This window comes from Gobius niger (genome assembly GCF_951799975.1).
Source record: "Gobius niger genome assembly, chromosome: 19".
Taxonomy (NCBI): Eukaryota; Metazoa; Chordata; class Actinopteri; order Gobiiformes; family Gobiidae; genus Gobius; species Gobius niger.
Window position 1 is genome coordinate 11625064 of NC_136870.1, and position 23493 is coordinate 11648556.

General features: G+C 44.8%; 1 protein-coding gene across 2 annotated transcripts in view; it reads right to left on the reverse strand.

The window, feature by feature from the left end:
• Positions 1-23493, reverse strand: part of ankfn1b (ankyrin repeat and fibronectin type III domain containing 1b) — a 97392-nt gene that overhangs the window by 40792 nt on the left and 33107 nt on the right. For both annotated transcript variants that reach the window (XM_079576736.1, XM_079576735.1), the window contains exon 4: positions 930-970. In XM_079576736.1, coding sequence (XP_079432862.1) covers positions 930-970 — 41 coding nt within the window. The remainder of the gene's footprint in view (positions 1-929; positions 971-23493) is intronic.

Consider the following 23493-nt stretch of genomic DNA (forward strand, 5'->3'; position numbering starts at 1 on the left):
GAAACATGAGATGAACAAATGTCTGAGCTGAGCAGAGAGTGTCTGATCATACTTATTCCAAATTACCTTTGTTGACATTTTCAAGGCAACGGGCGATGGTCATTACATTGTCACAAATGAGATAACAGAGATAAGGCATTTGAGCGCACGCTGTCACATAACTGCTGTTCAGAGCGGTTTTCCTGGCTGTCGGTGGCCAGAGCTTGACATCTTGTGATGGTTAAACTGGTTCTTGACTACAGCAGCTAGTCTCCTGGCAACAGATGTCTTGTGTTCTGGCACACAGTGTGCTCAGCGTGTGCCCGCTCACCTGGCACATCCGAAGCATGTCATTGTACTCCTATTATTACCACAGCAAACATCGCTCTGTCACTGATAAATGTTTGAGTGACATGTTTGGCTTTGCAACAGACAAAATACTGCACGCTATTGAGATTGCATTGTAAAAAGAAGAAGTGATTTGTCTGAGGACACTACACATAAATTAGTGCAGCTTTCAAATCAAAGAAACATCCAGTTGAAGTCTGAATGGAGGATGATTAGGTCTCTCCAAATCTTAAAAGCAATAATTGTTTCTAGGACATCAATCGCAAGCAACAACTCACAAATACTGCAGAAGCGATGTCCGAGGTCATAGAACTTAGTAATAGTAGTTTGATTACACCATAAAAAGACTAAATGTGGGCATTATTCCATTGGCCAAACACAAACGACATCATGAAATGTTTTTGGTAATGCATATGCACAACTACTTCCGCCTACTACTCTCATCCCAATCCTGCAGACTGACTTCGAGCATGCAGTCTGCAGAATTACACATTTTGTAATTCTGAAGAAGGAAAGATAAGTAAAAACACAAAAGACAAAACAAACTATGCTCTTTAAAAATACAAGTCCCCTTAATTAAAAACGAAAAGGAGATGACTCACTTTTTGTGATGGTTTTCCTTCCGATCAGCTGAGCCCAAACTCTGCAAGAGAAAATGAAAGAGATTTTTTTTAGTAATTACAATTGACATGAACATGCGAGTTGGCATAGCAATGCATTGAATCTCCTATGAACTATTTCTAAAAATAAAGTCACCCTATCACAATTCTTTAGCAGTGAGCTCAATACTCAATAATGGCTTTACAATGTTCTACAATTGCCTATACAGCCTGGAGCACGACTTAGGTGATCAGTTCCACCTTTTAACCATCACACGACTAATGAACTTGCCTCTTGTAAAACATCATTATCTCGCTGCCTGGAAATTCAGACACTTTTCCAACAAATAAACCCTATCCTTACCACAGGCATCTATTGTGTGAGGAGGTGCGCGCGGGGCTATAGCCTTTATCTAATCAAGAAGTCATCCGAGTTCATTGACAACCCGAAATATTTCCTGCCAGCTTGTCTCCGCGGGGGACGATTGGCTGCTTCCCCGCGGCCGAGCTGCCTCATTCGATATGGACACACACTGACACGGGGAGCCCGAGGAGGGTGAGGCACACATCTGTAACTGTGGCCAGAGGCTAATTCAGGTCAGCCCGAGAAAGGTAAAAGACGCCCGGGAGGTTTAACCAACAACTTTGTAATAAGTGTCTTCATAAGCTGCACATCGGTTTTGAGAAAAGGCATTGCCCAACCACCTTTAGCGCACAAGATGTTGATGTCATTCTTCAGACACGGACGGACACGTAGCCCTGTCCGAACAGCTATCAAGGCGCAGCAGGTCGTTCGGTTTCTCCAAAAACAGAAGGTGGTGCAAATCAACGCAGTGGCTCAGGCGTTAGGGGCATCCGTTCACAAATCCAAAGATTGGACCAGCTATCTCAGATCTACATGAATGAAGCAAAACACAATGCTGATATGTTTTGCATTCAGCATTTTATGTCACGATCTCACCCTCCAAGTCACGCGTGATTTGATGGTGTTATGACAGCAAAGACACGGTATTATAACTATCACAACGCCGACACTCCGAGGTAGTGAAGGGTCAGCATAAGGCGATCTCGTCCCTTTCAAATCTTTCACACAGCCCACATCAGACATGCCATTCAGTTTAATGCTGCCTCCTGTGACATTTGACCAGCGGCTGACTAGCTCCTCTCCATGTTCTTTTATGTGCAGCGCTCGGTGACATTTAAAAAGCTGTCAGTGGTGAACCCCGCGGTTCTACCTATGCATATGCGCCCCTCCGGCGCGCACGGGGAATGCCCGACTGAGCCTGGCCTTTCACCTCTCTGCTCCCCTACAGGTAAAGCTGCTGCCGGCCCCGCCCCCTGTGAGCCCACGGCCGTCTTCTGTTTGGACCCCAGTCGCCTTCGGTCCCCACTAATGGCCGTCGCGGCTAAATTTAGAACGCACGTACCGACCCCTCATTAAGATTCGGTACATTTGAAGCTCATCAATAATAGCGTTTAAATCAAACTAATAGGCGACGTCTTCCATTAGGCTTGTTATCAGTGTTAGTGCATTACATCAAATAGCCTTTACACTGGAAATCCATAAGGAATGCGGTGATTGTTTTGCTGATCAGTCTGATTTTGAATTAAAAAGTCACACTAATAGGACATTCATGCACGTGTGAAGCCAAGACTACACCGCCTGAGCAGATTTCCAGACACACTAATGTAAAATGTTCTTGAAGTACCATTTGGGCTCAATTACTGAAAAAAAAACCTCTCATCTCAGCACAAGGAGCATTAGCATACACTCCAGACAGAAATCTATTAGTAAACAATAACGGCTGCATTTAGATTTACCCCCAAAACAGTCAACTATAGAGAAATGAAAGTTAATGACAACACGAGACCCAGCAGTTTATCTCAGTCAGTTGTTGCTATATTTGCTGTTTTGTCAACTCTTCGCAACCGGCTTCCCTCAAGAAGAGTAAAAGCAGAAGTGTAATAAAATCCAAAGAGAAATGTAAGGCACACATTACTAATGATGCTAAACACTGCAATTAGAGAATGCGCTCAGTAATTATCATCCTTTCCCCGCTCGGGTGTCGGGTTTCTGGCTCTTGAGAGAGAGGCAGGTGCATACCTTTACAGCAGCTTTCACTCCAGCAGCTGTGATTCCGGTACAACATGCCCCCATCGATATGACAAACTAATCTGATTACTCGCAATACTTCCACAGACGCATGCACAAACCCCCCATCGCGAATAACTTCCACTCCGAGGAACCTACCTGTCGGATCCAAGAAAGCACAAATCCAACTTCTGATTCCCGATCACCTGTCAAACTTCCGAGCCCGGCTCTATCTGTTACTTATTAAGTGGCTCCCTCCCCGCTCGGTCACACGACAGGATTGTGCGCGTTGTTTCTGTTTTTTTTTCCCTTTTTTCCTCCCTTTCCGTGGAAAGCTTATGCGGCTGCTTGCTACCGCCGCTCACTTGTTGTACTTTAATTGTGGTTGCTAGGCGATAAGCTTCTCCAATTCTACACACACGCGGCGGGCGAGGAGGGGAGCGGCGGAAGGTAGCGGAGGGGACGAGGAGCGAGAGAATAAGGTGACAGCGGGTGGAAGGAAACGCTCATTATAGTCGCAGTCGCCTCCAGGGAGGGAAAGCGGGGGGTCTATACAGTACATGGGGAGGTGGGTGGGGTTGAATATGTAACAGGTGGATTTCAGTATGAAAAAAAAAAAAAAATCTCAACCTCATTTGTATTTTTCTAATTGCCAGCTGTTGAGAACGCCTTTCGCAATTTAAAGGGCAGACGATATGCGGAATCAGCAGCAGAGAAGCATTTTCGCTAATTAGCCGCATTCTTCACCACAAACTTAAGAGCGTCTCTGGAGCCCACAGGTGTTTGACAGCGACAAAGCACTCGCGTCAACCTTCAGCAGTGACTGTATCCTTCACTCGTTCGCAGACATAATATATTCCTACTCTAAGACTTAAAGAGAGTGAAACGTTGCTTTTTGCAGGTCTGCAATCTCACACTTTGTTTGTTAGAGGAGGCAATGTTGATCCAAAACTGCGGAAACAGAATATCCAGTGGTTTGACACGTCTCCCCATGGGTCCCTCCCACCTCCCCATCCCCGCAGATGGTGGTGAAGATCCAAAGACTGCTCAAAGATGCGTTAGCGGCTCAAAACACAACTCCAGATATGATTTTTCGATGAGAGGACAGCACTGTAACATGGTAAGAAGCTCTAAAAAGCCGATTCTGCCCTTTCTTCCGCTCTAACTTATCGAAATTGCGATTCGATTGACGATTTATGCCCTAAAACATGAGTCAGTTCATTGTGCGCATTATGAGAAAATGCTGAAATACCTCGTCTCACAGCATTTTTTTTTTTTGGGTGAAAACTGAATTTGACTAGGAATAAAAAGTCGCTACCAGAGTTGGTTGCTGTCATTTGGGGATATTGTGTTATTTCCTTTCATTTTTCCAGCACATTGAGACACATCTGGTTTCAATTTAGATAAAGATTCTCCTGAGTCCCCAGTGTGACCTATTAGTTTGGCTCCTGGTCATTGCTTCTCGATCGGGTAAGATGCAGGAAAAAAGGATTTTGTTCAGGAACATTGAAAAGCAATCGATTGGGTGAATTTAAAGTAGTAATTGCCCAATGACGCCATGTGAAGAACATTGTACCAAAGCTCAAATCATTTATTTTATTCTTAGTACCAGACCACCCACTTAGACTCTTGACTCCCCAAACATCAATATAAGTGAATAGGGCAGTTGAATCTGAATTGTGCTTGGCGGCCGGTGACCTTTGGTGTTGCAGAGGGCTCTTTGAGTGTGTTCCGTATGTCTATCGCGTACAGTGTGTGGACATTTATGGCATACGGTGTTGCTGTGCTGTGACTCACTGGGTGTTTGGGGGCTCTGGCGGTGGACGTTCATGACCATCGCCCCCCTCTTTGTCCGCTGAGTGTATGGTGAGCAGCACGACGTGGAGACGGGAACATTACTCATAGCTGCTGGAAATGTCAGTCTAACAGAAAATAAAGTGGACAGGAAATGGTGTCATCTTGTCTTGTTCATGCGTCTCCTGGGTGCTGAACGAACCATGGTCACTCTACCTCGAAGAAGCATGTTTTTGGGGGGTGTTTTTTATAAGTATTAGGTCCATGTCGCAGTGCTATTGTAAAATGATTGCAATATGCTTCTTCCTTCTGAGATATACAAACACAACGTAAACTAAAACAATAATGCAATAAGTTAAAAATGTGCAAAAGTTCAATTTTTAGCAACAATTTTCCTGTTTAGTTCATTCTCATGTTTTGACACAATTCCACAGAATTTTTGTTCAAACCTTTTGAAACATGCTGTGTTTAAATGATATAGTTAAAGAGGCCAGATACAAGTTGGCCATTTTGTACTCACTGCTGCCACCTCAGGTCTTACGTGTAACTGCAGCTTCTATATTAAGCTCGAGCATGACGGCACTGAAGTTAGATCTTTTTGAGTGACAGTGCAGGATTTTAGAGGCAGTTGTGGTGAACAGGTCTGGGCTCATTCTACACATTAGGACATGGCTGGAACATGTAGGGGGAGGAAAATACTTAATTTAAACATTTTTAAACTCTGTAGTCTCTTTAAACAACGCAATAATAATATTGCAATATTCATGTACATCAAACATCACAAGTTTTTCTCCTATCGCACAGCCCTAACCCATTTCAAAATTGCTTATTGGGTGAAACATTAACCTCTCACTCCCTAACTGAAATCCCCAAACTGTAAAAACTTCTTGAAAAAAAGCATCAAAACACTGACAAAAACAAGACAAAAATGTGATGAAAAAAAAAAAAAAAAAATCCAAAAAGTGACAGCAACGAAGCAAGACCGCAATGAAAAATATCCACAAAGCCCAACTTGAGAAAATGCTCTCGGTTAAGGCGGGGGTTAAGTGAGATGATTTGAGAATGGCCCTTTGCCAATCTCTAAACATCGCCAGTCAACCAAAGTAGATCGCAAATACTTGTTTTAATTTATGAAGCTCAGGGGCCAAATGAATATGCCAGCCACACTCATTATGCAGTGCAAACTATTTTGGTGCGGTGCTTGAAGGACTCTCAGCGGGTAATGCTTCACGTGGAGGCTCTTGGGAAATGAGAGTGCCCTGCGGATGTGCATCATTCACAACATTACCTGGGTGTCCACAACAATGACGCCTGACAGAGAGGAGCACAGGAGCCGAAGAAGGTCCAAGGTCAAATATGAAAAATTATGTATTCATCAAGTTAGACAAGAGCATTTAAAAAGTAGGAAGTGAAAAAAGTTTGTGGGTTGTGCAAAAAGTAATCAATAGGTCAAGGCTAACACAAACTGACACACACTGACATTAACACAGTATTTTTTTTTCTACTTTTAAATCATTATTATAGTTAGTTAGTATTTTAACAGTCCAATGACACTGCTCTAAAAGGGCACATTATGCTTTCACTGGCATCAGGTTATCCTCGCTCTCCATCACAACAAACCTCTGCTGCACTGTGGACACAGCTGTATATTTCGCAAACACAACAGAAAGCTTAAAAAGGCTTTATATTCTGCTTTATATCTATAAACATAAACAACCAACATACACCAGAGAGTAATTTGATTTGTCATTTTTAAACTTGGCTCATAGTGCTGCATTTTTTATTCATCTTATTCATCTTATTATCCTTATTGTTATTCTTTCCCCAAACCTTCATTTGACAGCTTTGAGCTACTGCCGCTTTCTAAAAAAATCCAACATTTACTCAGACCGACTCAAATACAATAAAACAGGGCCTCGTAGCACCGCAGTTAAAGCAAGTCCTAACCTTGCCCACTTAGCGTGATTTCAGCAGGTTTTATTTGACACTTGACACTCGAAGGCATGTCCACAGCCTCCCATCCTGCCAGGGCGGGTCGGCACTTCCACAATGTCATTATTTGTACAGGACTCGCCCCCCCCCCCACCTTCCCAAGTGCTGCGGTTCAAATACCGACTGTAAAATCCACGCAAGAGAGAAGCGAGAGCGTCTGTGGATATTTACCCATAAATTATTGCAGCGGAGCCACCTGCAATCACGCTAATGGGGTTGGAAGACGTGCTGTCATCCCGGCCATGATGTCACCCGGCCCACGGTCTGCGGGTGTGGGTGCCCGGCGGTGGGTCTTTTGGCAGTGGTGGGGGGGGGGTGTCTGTGGTGAGACTGTGTGTATGGAAATTGTATGTGCTGCATGGGCATACGTGTAATCAAATGCATTTATGTACAGAGATGTGCCGTAAACAGGCTTCCCCATTGGTTCGCCCGGCTTGCAGAGAGTGTGGGATTCCGTGTAGAAAGTCTAAACAAGCGGAGCGGTTAGCACGGGCCTGCCACGTTTTTTCCACACAATGTCGCTCATTGACATAAATAACTGGGGACTTTGTGAAACGGGACACCCATTAACTTCGCCCTCTGCGAATAATGGGCCAGTTAGGTCTTGGACGAGCGCTCGGATTCAGAAACAGGTCCAATTAAACACATCTCGTGATAAAGAGCGGGTCTCATTGTGAGAGAGCGGCCTGGGGTACGGCATGGTTGACTGGCGGGCATCGTCCAGCAAAGCCGCTGTAGCATCAAGAAGGAAGAATGCGGTTTGCTGTAGGGCTGAACTCTCCGTGCCTTGGGCTGAAATTGGAAAAAGAAGAGGTGGATTGTTCTAAAAGTGCGTTGGTGTTCTGACAACTATAACACTGATCAGCAGTAAACTGAAATGCTTTATTACTGACCCTAAAGCTTTGACAACATGTCTTCCAGTTCCGATCCAACCATAGATGGACAAAGAGGAGGACATTTGTGATTTGTGTTTTGTTTCTCTAATATGACAATCAGTATGTTCTAAAAGTCATTGGAATCATACTTTGTACATTAAGTGAACTCAAGCAAAGGTAATCTAATTATAGTAAGCACGTACAACCCCCACCTTGCGTGAATCAATATACAACGTCAACACTATACTTATTGTCCTCCGTGAGTCACTGACGAACTGAACCGCCTCCGACCCACACACATTTGTGGCCTACAGTACCGCTCACTCCACTATATACAGTGTCCCTGGAGTACGTGAGTCAAAGGAAGCCAACAGTGACGACACAGCGATCTGCGCATTGCTAATCGTACCGGGGGTAGACGGGGAAGAAGCACAACCACGGGCTGTGACGCATCCGGAGAGAGGCGGAGGCCGTTCGTGCCAGGAATACACTCAAATACAGAACGGGAGTGATACAGCTATCTTCAAAAATAGTCCCCAAACAAGACAGGCACCAGTGGGAAAGGCTCTATTTATTTCAGCTCATTAGAATTAAATGACCCATCGGCGACTTAAAGCGGGCCCCGGTTTTAACGATGGGAAAGCGCTCGGGGGGCCCAGAGATCGGGCTTTGATGTGCGGCGTCCGTCAACCGTCAAAAAAGCATTTACTGTCCTCTTTTCACTTCCTGTCGCACCACTGTGAAAAAAAAAAAAAAAGTCTAGGGCTGGGACAATGTCATTTTGCGTTTTTTGTTGTGTAATTCTAATTCTAGTTTGTCAGACTGATGAACATTTGCTACATGACTTTTAGAAACTCAGCTTGTGCTTTCTTTTTCAATTCAAGTCAACTATAGCCATTCCTAATAACACTGAATTGGAATACTGTGTCATGTGTGCATCTTTTACTTATTTAACCTCTTAACCACCACCCGAACAGAGCGCATTTTCTCCAGTTTGGCATCACCCAAACCCTTACAGCTTCATGAAAGAAAAAGAGTCAAAATAGCGACAAAAACAAGACTCCCAAAGTGCATTATTCGGTTCTCTGCAAAGATATATGAACCAGTCCCCCAATATTAGGGGTAAAAGTCGGAATTGTGCGGCTGCGGAGGATGAAACAGCTTGTAAATGAGCAACAATTTGTTCTAATTTACAAATATGTCATCGCCAAATTGATTTGAACCCCTAATATTAAAGAGCAAGCGAGAGTACAATTTGAGCAGCGCCTAAACACTGTTTGAGCTGTCCGTTTCAATCAGACGCGGCGGTGTGGAGCGAGGGGTGGCAGCCGGGTTAAAACAGCACCTACAGTGATGTGATACTACTGGGTGGCACGGGGTCGGTGCCAGAGACCGACCTCTCCCTCCGTAAGCCAAAGTGATTTATTCCATTTTAATGCAGCATGTTTGCTTTGGAGCTTGATATGTATTTGGTCATGAAACATTAATAGAGTAGAAAACATGGTGAAAAACGAGCTGGCTGACGTGTGTGTGTGTGTGTGTGTGTGTCAGTGTGTGTGAGCGCGAGCCCCGTGCTGTCAGTCAGGCCGGCGCACAGGGTGGTCCGAAAGCACACTGCGCCCTCTCTACTGCCACGCACACACACATCCACACGCGCGCAAACAAACAAACACTCACTCATGTACATGTAATGACATACGTAACAAAGTATACATAAATATGAGGCCGTATATATGACCATAATGAAGCAATCAAATAACCTCAGCGCTTTCCCCTCTTCCTGTCCCAAAACCATAGACCTAAATATCCCGCCATCACATACCAGAGGGGGCTGAGATAGAGGGCGCAGACACACCGCCGCGCATTTACCACAGAGCATTACTGCATATTCAGTCCGTCTGAGATTTGACAGTACGGAGCATCCGTCAGTGCAATATCAACTTTTAATGAGCTTTTTCACCATGTTATAATGTTCCTTTGTCGAAAACACCTATTTGGCAGTTTTGTATGAACCTGTTTGTCTCCAATATACTCTTCCTGGAACAAAAAACTGTCCTACACATTTTATAATGCAATACCGGGCCCATTCTGCACTCAAGGGGAGTCATTTATCAGCACAGGTACTAAACAGCATGTGCTAGCTGGAAACTAACTTTGAAATTGCCTGAATTACAGGTTTAGGGTCCCAGATCTCAGAGAAAATGCTGCGTGACAAAAAAATGCGCAAGTGGCTATGTTGCTTATACTGTTTTGCAAAAGCAGAAATAGCCCCCAAAGTGTGTTCATCGTGGTGCCATCGGTTTGCTAAGAACTAGTTAGTTAAAAGTGGTAGTTTGTATTGACTATTTCATGACATTATTCCCACCCCTGCCTGCATGGGGCACTCCAGGCCAATTCGAAATCCTGACCAGCCCCGTCTCTCAGCTGCCAATATTATGTTGTATACGACACAATGTAAAATATCAATAATGAGGAACCAAGTTGTTAGTTGAATGATTCTAATGAGCTGCTTTGACGTACAGGGCAATGGAGAGAGGAAAGAACGGCTGCTCTTCCTACCTGGACGTGACTCAGTTATAGCGTTACTGAACCAATCTGTTGTCTTATAAGTTAAAACAATCTCAGGCTTGCAAATGTTTTGAGGAAAGTTGTTTTGTTGGATTCTGTCTTTCAGAGCTTGTGCAACATAATTATATCATATTTGCAGGGCTGTCAAGCGGAGCAATGTGCTCTCGACTTTGTTGCTTGAGTTATTCCAGTCAGCATGATGTCATAAGGTTATTCATCTGGAGGGGTTTGTGTGTTTATTTTTTGTGAAACACAGTAACTATATTTGCTTGCAACTAGACTAATTAAAATGTGTTTAAATGCTATAAAAACAAATTGTGTTCAAAATCAACACTGGTATGGGCACCATTAAAAACGTGCTGTCATAAAGACGTGGTGCAGTCGCTCACTGTCGGGGAATGATCGATTTCCACCGGCGCATCTCTTTACAACCCAGATTTACACCGAAAATACTGACTGTGTCGTTCTATGAAAATGTGTTATGAATATTTTACCATATAAGTATAACAGTCCTATCCCAGACTGAAGAAATGCAGGTTATGGAAGAAGGATGGAAAATACGTAATCACACTTTTGCTTTCTTCTTTCTTCTCTCTCTTTCGAGTCTGAAACAATAATGCACCTGTATTGATGGAACGGTTTTATAAAATGTTTATCATTTGCTACCTCCGATCCCTTCCCATCACTGAACTAATTCTGTTAATTCTTGCCTCTCCACAAAATGGTAATAAGACATAACTACCTGCACTCTGAATACATTAGTCCAAAGGGGTTCTTGTTGGACTGGTTACATGTGAAAGCTATGTGTAACCAACAGACAATGGCGAAAAAGAGGCCGTAGTTACAAATAATTATATCAGCAACTTCTATCAAAATACATTTTCATTTATCTATTTGATTGTGGTGTATGTTTATAAAACCATTTTAATCTTTAGTAAGTAACTCATAAGCGCCACTGCAGGTGTCGTAGCATGTTGAGTTTTTTTTTTTAACTCATTATTTGTCCGTGAGAGTAAATACTACGCTGACAGAAAAAACAAAGGGAGAGAGGGATATTGTACATTGTGCCACAAGTCAATGACACAATGGAGATTATTTTTTTCACTCAAACTTCGCTGTAAATACTGCTAAAGCGGCGCTAGCCCGCAGCTAGCTTTGCCTTCCCAGTAACACTGTGTCCCCGTTTCTTACAGAATTCTTTTAAAGCATCGATTTTCAACGCTCAAAATATTCAATATCTGTGTCACGCATTGAGTGGTCCTGACTTTTAACCTGGACCAGCATGCATTGCGCTCGGTGAAATGCCCAATCCGCTTATTGACACGCAGGTCCTACTGATTTAATATTTCACAACATCACATGGCTGTTCTAAAAGGGGATTTTGCCGATATTAGCATTCATTTGCATGTAGCTCACCTTCATAGTTGTATTTAGCCGCTTCTTTTCTGTTTTAATACAGCTTGGCACCTCTGAACGATTCCACAAGTCCCACCCTGAAGGCAGCATTTGTCCACATTTGTTCTCATCCTGGCTTATAGAACTTTTAATGACGATCTGTACCGCGTGCTCCTCCGTGGGGGCGCCACGCACAACAAATGCGAGTGTGTGTGCGGTGGAAACAGAAGTGTGCGCGGAGTAGAGTCGACACGTGCACGTAGACAGTGCACTATGTGGAACGAAGGCTTAAAGGGGCTAGACGCAAGTTAGGTCATATGTGTAACTACACCTTCTATATTAAGCTCGTGCATGTCGGACCCGAAGCAACACCGTTTTTAGTGACTGTGCCGGATTTTAGAGGCAGTTGTGGTGAACAGGTCTGGGCTCATTCTACACATTAGGACATTGTTGGAACATGAAGGGGGAGGAAAATACTTAATCTTAACATTTTTAAACTCCGTATAGTCCCTTTAAGTGTGTATTGGTGCCTTCGACCTGGTGCAGGAAACGTTGCAAGGGTGGTTTTCTTTCCATTGACACCAGGGGGAGATGAAAGACCCCCCAATCATCCCATTATCCCTTTGTGTTACCCCCAGAGGGACTTAGAAAAGGATTTATTGAGGTAAACAAGTTACTTCATTCTTCAAATGTTTATCTGGTAGATTTCCAAGCCATGCTGTTTTTAACAGTATCTCAAAAGCTCAAAAAGGTTAAACACCACTGCTTTAGCTTTAATTGGACAAAAACAAAACTTGACACAAGATGCCTTGGACTAGCTTTCAATGATTTTACATATTTCACACGATGCCTGAAGTTCTCCTGAAGAAGCCTATTAAAAGGACCAGATTTGTTTCTACAATGTTGAATTGGGAGGTTTGAACAGGAAGACATTTTATTTCATCAGGGGATTGGAGCCTGTTTTTATTGATTTTAGTCATCATTAAGTGCTTTCATTGACAAAGTCTTCACAGCACTATAGAGAATAGAGAACAGAGAAGCACTTCCCATAGACAAGACAACACCACCTTTAAATACCCAAGCAACATACCCAAGCACCCCTGCTGAGTGCATGGCCAGTTCACAAGGACTACTGTCTTATTTCAGCTCACGCAGACCAGGCCCTGACAAAAAAATGTTAATGAAGCCTTAGCTCGTCAATGATCCGCTTTCACTGTCCGCTCGTCTCTCCCACTTCGCCTCACTTTTCCGCTGCTGTGTGTATGTCAGCGCCACTGTGTTTGTGTAAAGCTGCAGCGAGCCAGGGCTCATTTTTGTGGCGGGGTCAGTGTGCATCCCGACGGCTCGCAGGCGTCTTGGGGGCCAGCCTCTCCTCCCTCCTCCTCCCCCCCCCCCCCCCCTCCCGTTCCCTCACTCCTGGAGAAGGAACCGCTGCTGTTTAGTCATTCTCTGGGACAAAACGGGAACGCAAAGGTCTTGGCAATTTTTAACAAGTGACAGACTGTTTTTAGATCTGTTGTGAGGAGGGATGGATTAAGGCGAAGGGAAAGGCTATGTGCTACAGCGTTGAGAGTGGGGCGCCTTGGACTAACTTTCAGTGATATTAGACAGTGCAAAAGAAGTCAAGGTTTACGCACTGACCCGCAGTAATGCCTTTTTCTGTGCACAGGCTTATTATAACAAGAGTAAACAAACAGAAAGTCTACAACTCAAAAACAGAGGACGGCATTTATTTATAACCTGAACACCTCAGTCTGTGGGACACTATTATGGCTGTTATTAATATCCACAACATACCTCATTGGGAAAGGCTGCTGAAAAAGAAGCTATTTTAGAGTTCCTGGGTAAAACATTTGAAGTGTCTTTTTCAGAAAGTGGGCCTCGTCCTCATACTTACACGCAGCAAACAAATAAAACGGCACATGGTTTGCTGAAGGTTAACAAGCTGAGGACCTTGGTCAAGTAAAGCAAGAAGGGGTGGTGTTCCATTTCTCGCTGACCCAAGAGGAAAAAGTTGGGAAGTTGATGAGCAAGAGGAGCATAGAGACAGAGCAATGGAGACGGCAGCATCCTCTGCCGAGCTCCTCATCTTTCCCACGGTATTCGGTTTGTTTACAAGCTGGAGTCGGGGACCTGGCTCCTGACAGCGGCAGGTAGGAGGCAGTCAGGCTAGACTCTGGGTCTTCCTGCCGCTTTAAGCTTCACGTGGGTCGGCAGAAGCAACAGGCTGGGATTTCCATGTCATAACATACCCCTCCTCTTACCTCCAGCTGACGCCAAGGCCTTCTGCTTCCTCTTTGCTGTCTCATTCTCCAGATACTCCCCCACCCCACCTCCCACACACACACACACACACACACATGCTGCCATGTCTTCAGCTCTGGGGGGCCACAGTAGCCGTGACCCACACTAGGCCCTTCCCTCTCCCTCGTCTAATCGTTTCTCCAGTTTGTGCTGTTTTGGCGTCTGCGCCCGGATGCTGATACCTAAGACACAAACCTGACCCTGCTGACTCCACACCGACCAACTCCCCTCAACCCCACGGTTAACCTGACATCCCCAAAAGCCCCCCCCCCCAAACATATCTTTCAAAACCCTTGCAAACTACAGGCCTCTAATTTACAGTGTTTGCGCGTACTGAGATACTCATTAACGACTGCTATTCTGAGCATGTGTAACGCGGCTACAATCCCACACTGCGTTCGGGCAGTTTACTCAATTTGTATTCCAGTCATGATCAAGCATGTGCACAATCAGCAGCAGCATCAGCAGCCAAAGAGTCTGGAGTTGCTGTGTCACAGAAGAGGCATGGGTTAGCTCTGCTGACCTCGCCGTCAATCTCTGAAACCGGTTTCCCTCCAAAAGTGCGATATAGACACAAGCAGCAAGGCAGAAACAGTAAGACAAGCAGTGACAACCCTTAAAGGATTCTGTCATCCCTATAAAATTCCATCCCGCTGCAGGTATTTAAAAGTCGAAATACCACAGTCTCTTTTAATGCTACTGCGCTTGTAAATAATCCGACAGCGGGCGCCACCTCAGAATCCCGGGGTGTGTGTGCAGGGGCAGGAAACAGTAGGAGGTGAGGACAGGAGGTGGGGCAAAGGCTGCACAGGGCATCCAAACTCACTCTTGCATCATCACTGGAGTACTGCTTTTAGGCCGTGCTCTTGCAACCCAGTAGATCCTCTTTCTTTCCATTCATTTCTCTCGCATTTCGTACGGTCCAAAACCTTTTTTTTTTTTTTTCTATAAAGCCTATTAAACGGCTTGCTAAAACAGAGGAAAATGGTTGTGAACTTGTCCCATGACATGTATATGATGCAAGCATTTATTTAATCATGTCTGGTCTGCCATTATTACAACAAGTAATATTTACTGGCGAGACAATTGTCTGCGAATGGAAAGTGGCTGGTGGTTTAGACTATGCCTGGCACAGTGGAAAGAGCAGGAGTCATGTAGACGTGAGAAAAGGAAAGAAAAAGCGCGGGGTAAAGGGAGGAGACGTGGCTATAAAGACTACAATGTGTGCCACAAAAGGCATCTACTGCTCTTAAGGTTTTCCAACTTACACGGGGCACTTGAACTTGGTGAACAAGCGCTTGTTTAGTGGCGGTGACAATGAGTGTGACTCTCAGACCAGCACACCCCACATGTTTGAAGGCACGGCCTGGAATGAAACGGCAAGGACAACTGTGCGTATGAAAGGCTTCGGCATTCCAGCGTGCCAGCAGCCGCAATCAGAAAGGCCACACAAATACGGCGCATAATGCTGGAGGGGGGGGGGGGGGCGCTACGTGAGCTCCGGGCTGCAAATGCCAGGAAAACTAATCTTGACCCATGCCCCCCAGCCGCAGAAGCAAAGCAGATACTGATTTCCACAACACGGACGAGACCGCCAAACATCAAGTCTGTGTCTGCCACAAATAGAATATTAGTATAAACAAGAGGCCGCCGCAATTTAGAGAATATGACACCAGAGCCACATTGTTCGGTAGTTTCATTGTTATGCAAGTGGTGGCCTTAATCCATTTTGTTCCAATCAACTGCTTTATAGTTTATTTAAAGCCTCAATGAGGAGTTTTACGTTCAACTAGATTTGACATTAGCATACGACAGCGCGCTGTGAGGTTACACAAAAGTCAAAATACAAGGGTTTTCTTTTCTTCAAGCCCGAACAGAAGAATTGAATATAAATGTTTGGAGGTGACCACTGACCCGGGCCGCCGACCGAGCAAGGACGCAGGATTCATCCATTTACTCAAATCAATAGAACTGTATAATTCTGGTCAAAGTTGGCCAAAGACACGCTTGGCTGATGGCAGGTCTGACAGATCAGAGCAGAGGGTCAGCCAAATTGAAATCTGGATTGTTGCCACATATTATTACAATACTCATTGGACGTCATTTATCAAGCATTTGCTCATGTACAAAATGAGCCTGTGAAAATGTTATCAGTAGCAGAATCATATGCGCATATTTAACTCGTGCCTCATTCTCTCGTTTACATATCAGATTTGGGTCCCATTACAGTAAAACAGGCAATTCAAAATGTTAAATTCAATACATAATACCCACAAAAAGCTATATGTTGTTTTCTAGCTTGCACTCGCTATTTAGCACGTCTTGATTATCTTTCAACTCAAAATCTGTTTGTCTTTAATAGACATTTCTTCTTCCTGCAGATTAGCTCCTGAAGAAGCCAAGAGCCAGTTTCCTTCCCCAAAGTAGCTGGAAACTGGATAGATTGACGTTTGTCTCCTGCAGTTGGCCCGAGAGCTCACAGCATTGGAAGCAGGCTGCCTGTATGCTGGGGCTGGGAGGTAGCAGGTGAGAGCCCCAGATGGTTGGCAGTGCCACTGTTGTCCCCCTTGCGTTGCATCCAACTTCTCAAATTCCCATATTGGGCAAGAGGTAGACACAACACAACAATTATCCATTCATAGCAGCATGATGCTGGCACCTGTGGGGCAGCACAGACGTGAATGAGAGGAAACAACCGAGGGGAGTTTACGTGTGTCTCTTGGCAGCTCTGTGGGATACACAGGTTGAGCCGATGAAGGCAATCACCACACATTTTCATCAAGTGCTGGACAGGAAGCCCTATGATTTATGAAGCAGTTATTTGTAATAAGTATAGTAGCACACTGAACAGTATGCTGACAGCTTCAGCTACAGGATGTAACAGTCAGGCTTCCAAACTAAGGCCAATGCCAAGAGGACGACTTCTGGAGATTTATGTTGATTCCTGGTACATTACTTTGTGTCAGTCTGCTGAACAGTGCCTGACATGAGACAGTTGGGATACAGCAGTTTGTCAGCCTCTAGTGGTCGCCTGGAGAAGCTACTTTTACATCATAAAGAAGGTTTGTATAAAGCAGAGAGAAAAGTAGATAAAGCAGAGGGGCATGTTTCCAATGTTAACCATAATTATAGATTAGGGTTTGATTATTGATTTGACATTTGATTATTAAATGAGTGGGAACAAATGATGTGATTAAATGCATAAGTGGAGGACGTCAGTGAACGTACAGTTTGCTTCAGGCAAAAATGCATCAATGTAGTTATTGTTGCTTATACTACTTAACCTAAGTGTCCTATGAGCCTGTAACATGGCATCATTCCCACATTTTGAATTTGACCTTCACTAAATACAGTTTTTGAGTTATTTTGTCCATGCAAGTAAAAAATGTTCTTCAAATAACTGGCCTCTTCAACGCACTGGAAGCATGGTATTGATTAGGTCTCGAGCGACCCGCTGCGCTGAAGCTCGAACTGTGCGATTTCACCATTTTCAACACAGTTTCGTCCATCAGCTTTCATTCACCGAGCCATTCATCTCCCACACTCATCCCTCCTTCTGCTTCATATTTCGGTGCCACTGTCCCCAGCGGGTCGGTGTCTCGAAGTTCCATCTGTCAGCGCGGTCCAGGGGGGGTGACAGAGCGGATGAGGCCCAGGGGAGAGACATCAAACGTGGGATGTTGGCCTGGGCCGCCCCCTCCCCACACACACAACCCTCCCTCCCTCTTCCAACCCCTGTCCCATCTCTATTTGAGTTGCTGGCCCCTCCATCTGTCTGCGCATGATTTGGAGCTGGCTGTCGGAGGAACGAAAGAAAAGGCTCCACCAATGACAAATGACAATCTCAGAATAAACAGGGAGCGCGGGAGGGGCCCGGGGAGCTGAATCACTCTTTCATCATCTCTCAGCCTCTGTTGCTCTTCTCATTAACCTCTGCTCTTTGCCCTGCTCTCTCCTCGGTCGCCTGTCACTCACCCTGACGCTTTCACTATTTCTGCACTTTATATACAGTTGGGCTTGAGAAGTCACAGCTTCAGTTCTCGGGTCGACGATGAAAAGCGTGAAATGCTTCCATGACAAGGTTATTATCGGCAGAACAGTACAGTGTTACAACTTACTGTATACGGTCGGTTGAATACAAGCACTTACACATGGTCAGCGGTCTATGGTTTGTTATCAAATCTGGAAGATCTGGAGTTTGTTTTTTCTTGTACTTCTTCTGCCACTTCCTGCCCTCCGGTAAACCAGTAAAATTCAACGTAACCATTTGCAAGACAACTTTAACACTAGTTCTGTCTGTAAGTAGAAACCCTTTATCTATAAAACTTGCCAACTCTGTGGTTTAAACCTTTACAAAACATATTCTGAAATGCATGGGATTGTAGTGTTTTGTAGTGTCGATTTGCAGTATATAATTCTTTTGTACTGCAAATGTATGTTGATTTAAAAGGATAAATTGCACAAGTAACTGTGAATGCAATCAATGCTTTTCCAAAATAATTCATCCCTGGTTTGTGTAACAACTTCCCAAACAGAATAAATGTTGCTTGGCCCTGGTGTGACAGTGTAGCATACCATCTACATGCAGTAAATAGCTGTAAAACATGGACACAGTATCCCTGTCAGTACGCGCCTCATATTTTCTCCCGTATGCATACAGTACATGTCTCTGCGATGCTGAAGACATGTCCCCAGCAGCAGAGCACATTAGAGGTGCATACCAAAGACACAGCACCTCTGTCTGTGCTCAGCACTGGCTCAGAGCTGTAGTCAGCGTGCCCGGCCCCTGATCCCACACATGTGACAGATGTCTCCTCTGCTGCAGCACCAGCATCCTGGCCATCTCCTCGGCCACCAAAGGCATATTCCTTTTATAGCGGCGAGGATTAAGGCCCATCTGAGGAAGCTAGCATGTGCGCTGGCCTTATGAAGCTCACAGATAAAAAAGCTTCTCAAATTGAATCAATAACCACCAGTCGCCAGCTAATCCCAGCGAGCCTCCATAAACACCACCAAGGCAGCGGGCAGCTGAAGCCTGCCAATGCCGAGGTCCAACCATGTCCTTCATCTTTTTATAACTCCAGCCCAGTGCCATACAGGGGTGCTCAGGTGAGGGCACCGGGCCGACTGGGCCGGCCACATGCGTAGAGTTAAAGGGGTACACGCGCTGGCCCAGGTAATCCGCCCGCAGACAGTTCAGCTTTGGACAACAGAGTTACTGGCAGCTGGAGAAAAGTGGACAGCTGATGTGTGTCCCGGCCCGGCCACAGCACGCCAGACGGGATAAAGATATAAGCCCCCCTACACCCATGCTCCCATCACCCCCCGACCATACAGCCATGTCATCCTAAAGCTCTTTCATCTTCTAACCCACAGGGTGCTAAAGCAAACTTTCCACTTTGGCTCTCTGGGGGCCGGGCATTGTGAAATTGCAGAGAGAGTTGGTGGGTTTGCTCAACGCCACACCCCTCCACTGTCGGCCGGGTTAAGAGCCCTGTGTCGGCTTAGCAGCATCAACAGGAGGCCTGACATTGCCCATAAGATGACTGTATAAAGCCCCGCAGCATCAAAGAGCAAGCTTAAGCAAAACTCTGTTGTTTTACAATTGGGATATTACCCTTGGCAAGCTTAAAACAACAGCTCTAAGCTTATCAATGACTCTTTGAAATAATTCTATCTAAGTGTTAATGAAACATTTAATAACAGCTTTTTGAGCTTTGTTACAGTGTTCAATGTAAAGTTTAGTTTTCAAGTTGAAAGTTTATAAGATGCAAGTTGAGATGAGGATCAAACTATGAAGTGTTGAGATTTGGAAGCCGTCATGAAAACTGAGCAAATCCCATCCCCAGGCCACTGGCTCCACACAGGAATGCGGGGCGTCCACTTTAATTGTGCCTTTCTCTCAATCCCCATCTCCCAAAATCAAATTTCCCTTTCCCACTTCTGCGGATTCCCTCCAGAGCTTGATGTAACATCCTTAAGGTCACCTCTAAAAGTCACCGTAAGCTTAGACCCGAGAGGTTTGGATGGTTAGATAACCAAAGCTTCAAAGTCAAAAGGACTAGAAAAGACTGCCGGACAGTAAATCAGGGAGACACTTCAAAGCTAGCACTGGAGACAGGCAAGCGCACAGAGAAAGACTCAAAGAGAAGGATCACGGAGCAATTCAAGACAGAGGACAAGACAAACAAACATTACCACGCACGGATAAGGCGGACTAACAATACTCTGTATAAACAAACTAGCAGAATAAACAGTATGGCCACTGGTCTCACACACAGCTGTTGTTCGCTGCCAGCCAGGCAGACGGACGCAGAGGCAGACAGACAAATCGAGTGAGAGATCCCCGTGTGAAAGACAAAGGAGTGTACAGTAGTGGCAGCAGCAGCCAAGGGAGACTTCATTAGCGAGGTCAGTGCCCCAGGGTACTTAGTGTAACACTGGAGGCCTATGCAGTGGCACACCCCCCCACAGCCCTGTGCCTAGGTGGATATTGCATCTTTGCGATAACATCTCCCTACACAGGAGGGAGGCCCCAGCATCACAACATAAAGACCCCTGTTTTCGGCAAGTTTGAAATAAGGCTTTGTTCCCCCAAGGCCTCGGTCCCCCTTCCCTCCGCCACTACCACCACCTCCTACTCTTTCCTCTTGGGTGGGCCAGAGAGTTTCCAAAAAACTGAGCAACTTGTGTCCAGGGATGGAGCCCCCCTGCAACCCTCAGCCCCAACCCTGCTGCGCATACACACACATTCAGACTGCTGCATATCTTCCACCGTCCGCCAACCCCATCCTGACAGTGGCGTCCGCTGGCTTCAGGCCACGGCTATGTACGGTGGTGAGGAGAGCAGATCCAGGCCTGCTGCTGCTGAGGAGGAAGGGGGGGGGGGCTCATCTCACTCCAGGGAGAGCACAGGCCCACAGCGAGGCATGTGTGCAGATATACTATGTACTATACTGTACAGGCATGAGCACTCAGGGGAGCGCCGCAGACAGGCTACCTTCACATGCAGCCTTGTCATTCCATGTGCTGCACAGTGACGGACTTAAAATGGTCCTATCAATAGTCGGTCACACTCATGTCCACCCCCAGCATACAGACTTCACCTTTGCACAAACCTCAACATAAAAAGTAGATAGAGTAGGAAAGCACTATCTCCAAAAACAAGTCCATTCATCAGTGAATTCCAATTTATACTCTATTAATTAGGGAACATCAAAATAAATCTTCAAACTGTATTAAAAAAAACTGATTAGGTAACTGGTGAAAAAAGCTTGTTTAAAAAAAATGTAACAATGATGTCAGCACTTTAGTTAGCAGTTACTTAATAAACAGTTTGGTAAGTGTAGCCTGGCCAGCCAGACTACACTGTTTTTACAACTCTTTATAAAGACGTGTAGTCTGAAGGTTGGCATTATCTCCGCGGGTTCTGAAGGCCGTGGTTCACGGGCCGATAAACCAATCAGAGAAATGCCTCGTCCACCCAACATGACAGCTTACAGAGTGCGAGAACATTACATGTAGCAAGAAATATCGCACAGAAAAGGACAACAGATGAACTACTAACCTTTTATTTTACAGGTGAGAGAAGTTATAAAGTTTATTCTGAATGATTCATGATTTGAGAGTCTTCAGTCTTCTGCATTCGAGTGCCATGACACAAATTTGCAACTGTGATTGGAGCAATGTATAACAGATATAATGATTGTGAGCAGAAACCACGACGCTGATCACCCAGAGGCAGGCTGGCCAGGCTGAGCAAAGTGACCAATGAATGACAGTTTGCTAAATGTCTCTCCTCATGCTCTCCCCTTATTGGTTGTTTTCATGGTTTGAAATAGATGTGGAGTACACGACTTCTTTGTTGTCAGAATGCAAAAGTCTAGACTATATTTAATTTTGGAAACTATTGCTTAAATGTGCAAGTAAAGTGGGTTGTCAGACAATAGCTTATTGGTTGGTATATTTGGTAGGGACAGTGCATGTTAATGACCACGCCGGATTGTAGACTTGGGCCAATTTTGTTCCACACTCGCACTCTCGAACACACTCTCATTCATCCTGGCCTACTGTACATGTTATACACCTATTATACACCTACGCAGACAAGGGAAGAACATGCATGAAAATACAAGTTTCCTAAATTTACAAAAACTTAATCTCATCATTGGTGAAATGTCTTAAAAAGATTTTAAAAAGACATTGCCCCAACCCAAATATTCTGTTTGGATATTTCTTTCAGAAACTCACAGTGTGAATGGACACTGGTCACTGTTTGCTCTGAGCATCACTTCCGGCTCCACTTTTGACACGCGAATGCTTTGCTCAAGGTCTCGTGGTGGGAGGGGCTATATAAATATCTCTGTTGTGATGCTGAAAGGGGTTGCCAGGTAGGAAAGACATTTATACCCACATCAGCTGGAGGACTTATCGGACCCTTAAAGCGGATCAATCATTTTCCACTGCCTCGTCCCCTCTCTCCGCACCGTCTCTCTCTCTCTGGGCAGTGGCCTTGTGTGAGCAGAGGTTATGCAGCATGCACCTGTGTGGCAGTGTTAAGTATGTTTTCAGATGCACATACATGTAACAGAGAGGCCGCATGTGTGTGAGGCCAGGGCTGTATGTGCTTAGCGGCTCAGTCAACTACCAACACTGGTGCTTTTCGTGTTCATTATCACTTGTTTTATAGTGGAATATTTAAGTCGGGGGGCCTTGGCATGGCTGCAGCTATAGTTAGAGAACAAAGGCGAGCGCTGGGGCTGTGGGCAGGGTGTGGCATAGAGCTGTTCAGTAAGTGTTGTGCCCCACACTTCATGGAAAGCCAGTGGGGCTGGCCAGGCCAAGCCATGCAGGCAGACGGAGCTAAATTCAACTCATTCCTGTATTAATGGGAGCTTATGTGCCATTCCAGCTCACTGAAGAGGGCATTAGCCGTAGCCAGACAGCCATGATGCACCCCGAAATATCTCCCCTCCTGCCTGTTCTCTACACTATGTGTGTGTTTTCCTTAGGGATTTGGGAGTGCAACCTTACTTATTAAAGGACAATTGGCTGATCACAAATCTTCAGTCTGTGCAAATGAAATCGTGCAAGTGTATTTTTTTTGAAAATAGCTCTTAACTAGCACCCATTAAGAGTGTGCTAAGAGGTCTGAGTGGAAATGATGATGACAGGATCAAAATTCCTATTAATATCAGACTGAATACAAAATAGAAAACATTAAAAAAAAAGAGAATAAACAAGGCGCAGATAATGTCCCACAACGGTTTCATATTTTAAAACCTGATAATCCTGCTGCTCCTGAGTGACTCTACGGATGCTGTGAGAGGGTTTGACAGAATAGAATCACGTTCTCTTTCTGAGACAATGAGGTCCTTTAGCGATAACTTTCTTAGTTACATTAAGACCTTGTTTAATGCTCCAAGGAAAATAAAAAATATAGTAAAATATATATTATAAAATTCCTGGATATGGCTATTAAATGAAGAGTTAAAAAAAAAACATTTCTGGGTTCCAGATAATTGATAATATAACAATCACAAAAAAA